Source organism: Aplysia californica, unplaced genomic scaffold, assembly GCF_000002075.1.
Source record: "Aplysia californica isolate F4 #8 unplaced genomic scaffold, AplCal3.0 scaffold00255, whole genome shotgun sequence".
Taxonomy (NCBI): domain Eukaryota; kingdom Metazoa; phylum Mollusca; class Gastropoda; order Aplysiida; family Aplysiidae; genus Aplysia; species Aplysia californica.
In genome coordinates this window covers 640816-652873 of record NW_004797525.1, presented here as the reverse complement: position 1 = coordinate 652873, position 12058 = coordinate 640816, and the positions used below count along the sequence as shown (strand labels likewise).

Genomic DNA, 12058 nt, shown 5'->3' with positions numbered 1-12058 from the left:
CTTTCCGCCATCCATTTGAAGTTGAAACAGACTACAAAATGTTTGAGAGAAATGGAAAAACATGATCTCTTTGATTCATAGGAATTTTGAAAACAAAAACAAGCATGCTAAATGTCTCTGAAGGACTTCAACATTGATCATAGACACACTTCTTGGAGAGGAGCATTCACAGAGGACAACACATAGCAGCAGGCTTCACGAATAATTCGTACAGTAGACAGGCTGAAGCCAAGAGAGAAACCGGCAAGATGTGCAGATCTACAAATGGAAATGCTCAAAACATGGCAAACTCTTCTTTGCTAGAATTAAGCCACAATGATCTAAATCCTTATTTTTTCTTTCCCCATTAAATTAAAAATTAATATTCTCCTATGTAGCTGCATTCGCCAGCGCCAGACGTTGACAGATGCTTCCATAATAATACAAATAAATAAAATAAATGACATTTTATTGATCTCCATGGGGAAATTTGGCTACAATGGCAAACATACATCGCAAATACATAATTAGAAATACATACATACGCAAATACATAATTAGAAATACATACATACGCAAATACATAATTAGAAATACATACATACGCAAATACATAATTAGAAATACATACATACGCAAATACATAATTAGAAATACATACATACGCAAATACATAATTAGAAATACATACATACGCAAATACATAATTAGAAATACATACATACGCAAATACATAATTAGAAATACATACATACGCAAATACATAATTAGAAATACATACATACGCAAATACATAATTAGAAATACATACATACGCAAATACATAATTAGAAATACATACATACGCAAATACATAATTAGAAATACATACATACGCAAATACATAATTAGAAATACATACATACGCAAATACATAATTAGAAATACATACATACGCAAATACATAATTAGAAATACATACATACGCAAATACATAATTAGAAATACATACATACGCAAATACATAATTAGAAATACATACATACGCAATTACACACATGCACAAATAGGCTTAAATTACATAAACAAAATTAATACTACAAACATGCCATTGCTGGTCGCCCTGTCCCCGTGGTTTTATACACCCTACATAATTTAGCAAAATTTGATCCTTTTTTTGCATAATTTTATATTATTTTCCTTTATCATTCTTTGTTAAAATTAACAGATACGCATAATTTAACATTTTTTGGGGCTCAGTTTGCATAATTTCAGAATTTTTCTAGGATAAAACAAAACGATGGGGACAGGTCGCCACTGTGCAGCGCCCTGATATCCCCCCCCCCCCTTAAAAAAAATTAAGCCAAGGTTGTGTCGTGTCTTGCTCGACGACACAATCCCAATGACCACCCATGTAAAGTTACCGTAAACTAGAGCTGGGCAATGAGTCGCTTCAGCAAAATCCGGATAATATTTTAGTGCACCTCTTCGGCTAAAAATATGATACGAACCGCTTCGGCAAATGGGTTAGAACCACTTTGACAAACGGGTAATCATCACTTCAACAAAAGAGTGCACCCACTTCGGCAAACGGGTCAGGAAAGAGAGTTAAGAGTCTGAAATCGGATAATGTTTCATTGAGAATTATCCGGTTATCCTTTTGGGTTATCCGGATTTTGCCCACCTCTACCGTAAACCCTGTGTCACCGACACTTGCTTGACATTACTTTTGAGTTGGAACTAACTATTAACTTAGCCACAATAAATTTAAAGCCTTGACTTTAACTTGTCTGTAAATTAATTTAAAGCTTTTGATTTGTAAATCATAATTATTACGATTTAAAAAAAAAAAGAATGAAGGTGGCTTTGCGCCCATATCGTGTGGAGCTGGAGTTGTGGACTCTTTGCTGCGGTATGTTCCTCTTACTTCTTTTTGTAGCTACTAAAAAGTGACATTGATAAACAACGCATAATATGGGCCAGAGTACATAATATTATTATGTATTGTTGTCATTACTTCTCTTAGTCAGTTTCTATTCTGGGTACTTCTAGGCTCTGAAGTGGTTTGCACCTTCATTCCTATCAAACTTCTGTCGCCCTTATCTCTCCTTCTTTTTTGTGTTATGTTACTCTAAAGTAACACTTCTAATCTTCGGCACTTGTTTGGCAATTTTGTTTCAAGTTCAAGTGCCATAAAACTGTTATGAAAACTAAATTGTCAGATAGAGCCCTTATTTTGATGACTCATCCTTAGTTAAGCGCTAGTCCTACTCAGGCGAAGGTGAAAAGTCACGAGTGCGGTGCATATTTTTCATTAAATGCAGTCGGGAATGTTTACACAAAGCTAAATGCCCCTCGAAAAAGGTTCAGTGCAAAGGCACCTGCTCTATGTCTACATTGATACATTCCATCGCGTGGCATGTTGGTACTTCGCTGCCACACGCAGGAGACACACATTTAATCTCGTGTTGGAAATTTCTTTTTTTTTTTACTACCGAGTAATTCCATCTGTCTGCTGGAATGTTGTATCGCTCTCAACCATAAAACTCTCTCTCTCTCTCTCTCTCTCTCTCTCTCTCTCTCTCTCTCTCTCTCTCTCTCTCTCTCTTCCCCCCTTCTTTTCTTTGTATGTTACTTTGGCACTTATATGACCCATTTGTGTAATCTGTTCCGCTTCTCATGTGGGTTTAACCGGTGCAATCGGAAGAGGGGGAAAATTGATTGGGGGTGTCAGTTTTCCCCCCCCCCCCCCCCCCCCCCGCCCCACTAATATGTTGATAGGGTCATTAAAGTTTAATTTAAACTCACACATTCACTTACGTTCTTACTAAAAACAAAAGTAAAAGATTCAGGACCTCCGATTTGACACTATGGTCAGACATGACGGAGCTAAGTTTGATAGAAAGACTTGATGAAAACTCCTCAAATGTCCTTAGCGCATGGCGGGTGGTTGGAGGGTACCACTGGTAGATCCTACTTCTTTTCTTTCGTTCTATCTAAATTGTTTTTACCTGTCTGTTTCTTTTTATTTTACCTTGCATTAAAATTAAATGACTTTTATCATATCATTGAACATCTCTTTATTCCAATACATAAAGAAAGACAGAAAGAAAGAAAGAAACAAACAAACAAATCAAGTTCGTGAACGATCAACTGGGGGCTTGAACCAGCGCCATACGTATAATTGAGAAGCAGAAAGCCAGCTGAGCCACGCACACACACACACACACACACACACACACACACACACACACACACACACACACACACACACACACGTGCGCGTGCGTGCGCGCGCGTGCACACACCTACACACACACTCACTCACTCACACACACACACACACACACACACACACACACACACACACACACACACACACACACTTTCTATTAGCTATAAAGAAGGGACAATACTCTGTGCTTCTAGGAATAGTAAAATAACAACAGCGCTCTCCCGTGGCAGCGGAAACGTTCTGTTACGCATGTTCCGGAAGTTGTAACCAAGGAAACAAAGGTAGCTTCGTCTCCTTTCAGAATCTCCTCTTGTTGCCTGTCCTGTGTTTTCGGTTCGGAATACAAGTCATATAACGAACCATAATGGCAACCCAAATGGAGGGACCCTTCGACTTTACAGCCACCAATGTTCTTGGTGATCAGCGTAATACTATGCTGTACAATGAGCTGCATTTACGGGTAGGTTATCAATATTATCGTTGAATTGTTGTTCCTTCACCATGACCATAATCATCACAATAGTTAGTTGCCTACTAATGCATTAGATCTAGATCTAGATATCTAGTAGTATTAATATACCATGCTAATTAGATCATATTGCATGCTTAGTTACTTCAATTGTTCAACTTATAATAATGATAGTGTAGATTTAAGTCTAGTATTAATTAACAGGTGTTTATTTTATGTTGTAAGAGTTAAGAGGAGCCTAGTGTGCGCTGTAGTGTAGTCTACAGAGAGACAGATCTTTATTAATTTTAAAGGCCAGAAACCAGAAGGGCATATTTAATACAATTTTATAGGAAGAAGTCAACAAGTTCAAATACCTGAGATACATGATAACAACACTATGGAAGATGTACAGGTTATAGTTACCATAATTGAGGTGCATTCCTATGCTTCCAATTTTGACAGACGTTCAATAGTTTTGGACTGAATGATTTATGATGAAAAAGAGGTTGATGAATGCAACACAAGAAAGCAACACTCAAAGCTGACATAGTGTTTTAGAAGACCTAGACTGCCAATTATTACCTGTAGGAGATGTAGAAAATCTCAAATTACCTGTAGCCTGTAGGTGATGAGGAAAATCTCAAGCATGGGAGTATTAAAACAAATCAACCCAAAAAGTAAAAGAATTTATCTTTTTTTCCTTTTCATTTAAAAAGTTAGGTAGATCTACTTAAGAGAAAATTTGGTTTATGCTACCGTTATGTTATTTGAGTTTTTGAAGGCAGGTTCTCAGAGAGGTAGGCCTAGCGATCAATATAATTTGTTTTTATCACCCCCTTTATGGAAGCTTTACCATTTCAGCTTCCGGAGGACCCTGCATGTCAGCCCGCAGGAGGGAAGCGTTATATATGTAGCCTACTGTTCTGTTAAAGTTAAAGTCTATTGCCATTCATTTTTTTCTTTCTGTATGTCTATAGGTGTTTCGCTCCCCCATTGACATAGTTTAGATAATTTAGGAGCTTTGATTGATTTGCCTGTCAGGGCCAACCCATGCTGAGAAGGGTACAAAATCAAAGAAAAAAACCAAGATACCGAATTAAAATTCTCCCCTCATGTTGGGAATCGAAATTAGGCCTTCTTCGTGCAATGGAGAAATGCCGAACTGTTACTCCTCAGAAGCTGGTAGTCTGTTGCAAGTAATACAGTGATAAAACTAATATATATTACTTAAACATTTCTACTTTCTCTGAAATATTTCTCACACACTTAAGACTACAGTATCTTTATTCTATTGTAACATACTTATTAGATGGAAGCATTTCAAGTAAAAATTCAGTAGAAATTAGTCTAATGCGAAGTGTGGAAACTGTTCGATCCCTGTTTCTGACGTTGAACAGTACTTTTTTACTTTAGGTTAATTCATCTGGACTGAAACGTAGGTGCAGCTGAGAGTGTCCAAGACAGCCACCCATTGTATTGAAAAAATGGTTGTCTTAGGCAGGTGGGCATTTTGGACAATATAGTGTCTTTATAATGTAGAAAACCCCCCCAAAACACAAGTAGGGAAGAGATAGGTGGTCATTTTTACCGGTGATTGTCATGCTCAGATGGCCATTACAGCAGGTTAGACTTTGAATTATGAATGTAATATTTTGGAAGTTATCAGGAAAGTATAGAATAATATGCATTTATTTACATTGAATTGCATAAAACTCATTCCCTAGGACAAAGTTGGCAGTGTGAAAACTCGAGGATTTGAACTGCCAGGAAAACATTTCACATATGGCCTTCCCAACGACAGACGGGACTACACAGCAGCCCACGGTAACTCTTACCCTCACGTTAACTCTAAGTATTATAGGAAGGCTTTTCTATCTTTGAACACAGCCAATTCAGTGAATGGTTGTTTGGCGAGAGTTCTAGTGTTGTTTTCTCTTCGGTCCTATCAAAGATCCAATGTCCTTATAATATCTCCCTCCCCCGATTCAGTGCCACTGACTGAAGTGTCTTTAGGCCCTTCCCAAAGGGGGGACATTTCTCGTTTTTATGCACAGATGCTCATAACTGTGCCTGAATTACAACACGGAACTGCTGCTTTTTCTTTCCTAATCCTTACTATCGTCATTTTCCTCTTTTTCTTTTGTATGTTTGACCCTCTCTTGTGACCCGCTATTTCCGGGGTGCCTTGAAAGTCCAAACAGACTTTGTACTGTTTAAGTTAGAGAGGTGAACAGAATAAGCCAGATTCCCTGTAAAGACTTCTTTGTTGTCATCCATCCCTTGGCGCTCATATTACCCTATGCAGTTGCGAGCGCTGAAAAATCTTTACTAAAACAAACAAACATATAATATCTACTTCTTTTCTTTATGTTACATTCTTGTAATACTTCTACTTTTTGCACTTATATGACCTATTTGGGCATAAATTCCAGTAAAACTCCTAGTAAAACTAAAACTAAACAATTTTACAATTCAATTTTTTTGCATCACAAACTTACCAAAACACAATCTTATTTAAGCTATTTGCATGAAATAAATGTTAGACTCTGAAAAAGTGAATTATCTTTGCAATAAACGTACAGTTTTATTTTGTGTTGGAGTTTCGTAGATTTTTGTAGTGACTGTAAAATGCAGCAGTGTGATGCTGTGTGCCAGCTGAACTGGCCCATCGTATACTCAGGGTCAATAAAACTTTAAAGAAAAGCCTCAAATATAGTTGTTACTTACTTTTGTTAAAGAACTTAAATCTGATTTTCCCCTAATTTTCTGAAAGTGTTCATTGTGGTTTAAAAATCATAGTGTTGTTGACAAGATAAGGGATAGATTAATGAATAGATCAAGATGATTCTCATGCTGATTCAGGGCATTTGGCTTTGAAATTTGTGAAATGTGTGAGGTGCATGTATGAAGAAAAGACGACTTATCTTTTTAAGACAATTTCTGTTTGCAAACTTGGTTCTTCAGCTCTCCGCGGCTGGACTGGCACCTATCTCCCCAAAGGAGGAGCGACAAAGTCAAAGTCTGCCACTGAGCGTGACTTCATGAGTCTCAACAGAGCTTCCATCGCTGCTGGATTGGTGAAAGCTCCAGAAAACTCCGACTACAGAGCCACGCATGACATCCGCCGCCTGCCATTTGATCAGAAGGAGATGGCCGGGAAGATGAGGTCGAGGAGGCTCCCGCCCACCATGGTTTTTGGCATCCCAAGCAGGTGAAGTAGCGCAACAACTAAAACGTGCACTGCCATTTATGAATGAATTTTAATCAGTTGTAATTATCACAATTTACACTCAGTTTGCCCGTTCATGTCTTATGATGGCCAGTCAATCAGTAGAGGAGAATGTTTCTTAACCCTATACGTACGTCATGTTTTATTAGCATATATATATAACATGGGGAACTCTGTGCCCCCACTTTCCAAAGAGGAAATTTACTCGTTAATCCGATCCGTACGCTTTGCATAGTACACTGTCAAAATGATTTTTTGAGAAATACTGAAAGTTTCAAAGAGATCTTCGCACTAGAAGTATTGTAAAATGAGATGAATACAACCCCTGGGGTACAAAATGACTTCAGTCGTATGGATAGAGTTGAAGAGAAATGGAAGGGTAGATCTAGGCCTTGAGAAAAACAGGGAAAAAACTTTTCACTTTTTGTTGTGTACAGCTTGCAGGCTTCTTTCTTGGCTTCAAAATTCCTAATTTTACTTTCTAATCTTTCTATTCTTTCTCAAGCTCTTACCTTCCTGAAAAAGTTGTCCTTCTTTCCAGTCAAACATGTCTCATCCTTATCTCCCCTCCTTCTTTCCAGTCAAACATGTCTCGTCCTTATCTCCCCTCCTTCTTTCCAGTCAAACATGTCTCGTCCTTATCTCCCCTCCTTCTTTCCAGTCAAACATGTCTCGTCCTTATCTCCCCTCCTTCTTTCCTATCAAACATGTCTCATCCTTATCTCCCCTCCTTCTTTCCTATCAAACATGTCTCGTCCTTATCTCCCCTTCTTCTTTCCAATCAAACATGTCTCATCCTTATCTCCCCTCCTTCTTTCCTATCAAACATGTCTCGTCCTTATCTCCCCTTCTTCTTTCCAATCAAACATGTCTCGTCCTTATCTCCCCTTCTTCTTTTTTTATATTTGTTACTCTCTTGTAACACCTCTAATCTGCTGGCGCTCATACATGACCTTACGCAGTTGCTAGCACCGTAAAACCTCTACTAAAACCAAAAGTAGTCCAAATTATGTGTACGAGCCCAAGGACTGATTATAATCCATAGCAATATCTTGCCCTCAGACCCTCCACTCCAATCTTTGACCTCCTGGAGCACAAGTACCAGGACAAGTGGATCAAGGACAGACAACATCAGCTCAGCGCCCAACGCTCCGCAGAGATTAAGGTAATGGACTTAGTCAAAAAGTCCACGGTACATCATGTGTGACCCATATACCGATACCCCCAGTGCCTTACTACACAGTTTGGAAAAAGTGCTTTGAATTTTCGGTCTTTTGTCTTTTGTTTTCAACCTTGATTGTTGGTGATATTCACTGTGACTTCATAACACTTAAAAACATCATTGACCGTTTAGCTTGCTGAAAGGTAATGAGAGTTGTCTGTTTTTATAGAGTTTGCTGTTATGATGATGAGCAAATGATTTAACCCTTCCAGCCCCAGCCATTTTTGTGCACTCCCTAACCCCAGTCCCAGCCAATACAGTAGTATTTCTGAAAAAGAGGCATTATTTCTAAAAAGTGATGTAGTATCTTTGTAATGTAGCTTTGATAATAACATATACCAATTTTTAAAGATTAAATAACAAGTAATAAGAAAATTAAAGTTTAATCAAGTTCGCTAATTTTGAAAAATGCGCGAATTCGGTACCCCCCCGAAACTGAGAATATACGCTCTTGGGACGGAGGGAGGTACAAGCGCTGCTGAAAATATATGCGCTTGGGGATGGAAGGGTTAATAATGTGGGCTTTAAAAAGATCTTCTGTCCTCTAATGTGGTTTACTTGTTTGTTTGTTCATGTGATTTGCATAACGATTTTCCTCTTCCCTAACAACAAAAGAATCGAAAATCCAAATTTTGAAAATAAAAAAAATAAACGAAAATTTAGGCTACTTGATACAATTTTTTTGAAGATTCTTCGGTTTTCTTTTCTTTTGAGTATTCTTTGCAAATTGCAAAACTCGCAGCCTTCAATTTTTGGGCTAATTTTTTTACTGGTCTAGTATTTAAATTGACAAAGCTAGCTGAAAAGTCCCACAGACAGAGTATAGGTGTTCCCCTGAATGCCTCTGTAATAATAATAATAATAATGATAATAATAATAATAATAATAATTATAATAATAATAGTAATAATAATAATGATAATGAATCATCATAATGATATTGATGAAATTGATACTTTTTCTAGCGCCCACTCTCTGGTAGCTCTCGACGCTTAACGATAAAATAAGATTCCAATCAATATTTTATTTGTATTGGCCCATTGAATGTACAAAGATCCTTTGTAATACATACACCTGTAATCTGACCGAAGAACACATACGAGTACACAGAAAGACAATTACTGTGGCTACTGATCACACTTGCCGTTGATAGAAGACTCCAATTAGTTAGTAGAATAGCCTTTGTGAGGCATCGTGGTGAAATCAAGTGCTCGTCAAAATAACGAAACTGGAGAAACAGGCATTTTCCCGTCAGTTTGGAAATTTTTATCGAATTTTTGTTTTTTTGCTCAACCCCATTTATGTCCTTATAAAAACATTTCCATGTGAATTTTACTGAAGAACGTTGATTAAAGGCACAAAATATGTCATTTTTTTGTTTTCAAGGACTCATTAGCTATTGAAGTTACCAAACTTTCTCGCTAACTTCACCACTGAAAAAAGGTGACCTCACTTCTTTCTATGGTAAATATCTTGACTTCTATTTAAGATAGGTGGGTACTTTTTTCACTGAAAGCAAGGCAAATAAATAAGCTTTTAGGTTATACCAATAACCCCACATGCCCTAAAATTGACCAGCGCCTGATTCCACCACCTTGCGACACATTTGAATAAATGCGTTTTAGACCAGATTTAAATGTGATCAGGGTTGGTGCCTCTATAGTGTTACCGTATGTGACAGTACTGTTGCAGTATTATAGTCATTGTGCAACGTAGATGGAGAGTAGCTGCGACTCTTATAGAAGATCCCTCGCTATTGTGTGCTGAAATGTGCATTGCTGTGTTTAACTGTATTAACTAATAGTAGGTAAGATGACTGTGTTTTCTTCGTGCAAGCCGTGGTTAATAGATGAAGCTTAAACCCATGCATGTTTATTAACAGTTTAGTTTCAATGGGCAATCTGTCTTCTGTCGTTCCTACGTGTCCTTTCTGTTAAAAGAGCTGCTTTAAGTTCTGTGTTTATATATATATAGATAGGCCTTTATAATATATAAAAATGAAGCTTTGATTTCATATTGTTAATACCACACAAAAAAATGTGAATGTTGATAAACCGTAAGAAATCTTTCAATGGCAACTTGGTAATATCTTTCCATTTTCATCGTTCGAAAGGAATTTCAAATGGTGATTGTGCTATGGTTGTGTTAATAAATAAAAGATCTTAAATGATAAAATCACACTATTCTATAGCAGTTGTAAATATCATAATATTCTTAATGAAGCTATAGAACCGTAAGGATTTTTAAAAATCTTTTATTTTTGCGCATGTCGGTTTTTCATTATGCATGAGGGTGATGGAATTTCTTGTACTTGTATGAATAGAATCGCTTAAACAGTCCGTCAGTTGACTGGGCTTTGAACTTTTACCTTGTGTGCTGTGATCCCATTCTATTCACATCCTGACCAAAACTGACCTCCACAGAAAAGAGCTATGTCCGCACCCGCAGTAAGTCAGCGACAGCCATCATTGTAATTATTTCTTAGTCGTTTTTGGTTCCTGGAATGTGTGAGACTCTTGCATTGCACGAATGTTCTTTCGAAATACCCCCTTTTGTAACTTGCTTTTTGAAAAAGCATCAGTGCATGAAACTTTTCTATTACCCCAGTGATACTCCTCTTTGATTATGTTTTCTGGTCTGTATTATATTTTTTAGATTTGACCCTTTTGTTTTTATAACAGTCTCACAAATACTGTGAGATTTTTTTTTTTCACTCTCAGTAGACATTTCTGTATCATTTGCCTAATTATGCTTAGCAGTAAAAAAGGTTTCTTCGTGTATCGCTTCAATAATTGCTATGATACCCAGTTGCACCAATTATTTTTCCAGTCCTCAAATATCCGAGTTCTAATGCACATTATATTCTGTTACAAGCACAAATCCTATAAGCCATCCAGTAGCATTATCAATACTTTGAACACTTCCAAAACTGATGATCTGAACTTACCACTGGAATCTTTCACAGCTTTTGAGACTTGTCTGAATGATGATGTAAGTGGTTAACACTCTATCTCTGACTCAAAAGTTCTTAATCAAATGATGTAGCTGTTTTAAATCCTTTAGAATGAAAGTTCTTAATCAAACGAAGTAGCTGTTTTAAATCCTTTAGAATGAATTCCACTCTTGTATACACCATCTATTATAGGCCTATAATTATAATAAGTTGTTTCATAGTCTTTCCTCATTTTTTTTGTTTGATAACATGACAGTGTAACAACTGCTCACTGAACAAGTAGATACTGAATGTTACAATTTAAAAAATTGTCTTTACTTTCCTGTTTAGCAAAATGTTTTGTTAGCATCACAGCGCCTGAACAATAGAACTGTGATTAGAAGACCTCCTTTATAGTACCCAGGTCTGATTTGTTCTGTTTAGCTGAGCTTTCTAAATTTCAACATGCTTTTACTATATTCAGAATTTAAGATCCCTGGAATTGAGACGTACAGGATGTTTTTCAACTTAAGGGGACTTCAAAGAAGATAAAAATTGATTATTGATGACATTCGATCTTTTAGCAGTATGGCTTACTTTGACAGTTGCAGTTCGCTGTTATATTAAGAAGGGCATGTCAGAATGTTCATTTTGATTAGAAGAAAATTGTTTTATACTGATTTGTGCAACTTCAGAAAAATCTAGCATCAGGGTTAAAGAATGAGAAACATTAAGCTAGATTACTACTATTTGTTTGAGTTTGCTTGAAATTTATGTTGTTTGTGAATTCTTATTAATCTCAAAATCTCCTGATGTCCGACTAGGGAAAAAAAAAGGAATAACAACATTGCCTAGCTTAGGCCATCATATATTCTTGGCAGCTGGGCTGGTTATTTTGGAACTTGTAATTAAAAACATAATTAGCATTTCTAATGTAGCCTTTGACACCATCTTGTTTCTGAGTTAATGTATAAATATATGGGGCTGTTTGTTTGTTGTTGTTGTTTTTTTTGGGTTTTTTTGGGGTGGGG

General features: G+C 36.9%; 2 protein-coding genes across 3 annotated transcripts in view; both read left to right on the top strand.

The window, feature by feature from the left end:
* Nucleotides 1–186, top strand: part of LOC101864304 (histidine N-acetyltransferase) — an 18860-nt gene extending 18674 nt beyond the window's left edge. The window contains exon 4 of the mRNA XM_005100674.2: nucleotides 124–186. Within this exon, the coding sequence (XP_005100731.1) occupies nucleotides 124–186 (63 nt within the window). The remainder of the gene's footprint in view (nucleotides 1–123) is intronic.
* A 3289-nt stretch (nucleotides 187–3475) lies between these two features.
* Nucleotides 3476–12058, top strand: part of LOC101860979 (cilia- and flagella-associated protein 77) — a 12129-nt gene continuing 3546 nt past the window's right edge. The window contains exons 1-5 of one of the 2 annotated variants that reach the window (XM_005100662.3): nucleotides 3476–3653; nucleotides 5369–5468; nucleotides 6609–6855; nucleotides 7936–8038; nucleotides 10519–10542. In XM_005100662.3, coding sequence (XP_005100719.1) covers nucleotides 3558–3653; nucleotides 5369–5468; nucleotides 6609–6855; nucleotides 7936–8038; nucleotides 10519–10542 — 570 coding nt within the window. In that variant the 5' untranslated portion in view covers nucleotides 3476–3557. The remainder of the gene's footprint in view (nucleotides 3654–5368; nucleotides 5469–6608; nucleotides 6856–7935; nucleotides 8039–10518; nucleotides 10543–12058) is intronic. The other variant, XM_005100663.3, reaches the window with a different exon arrangement.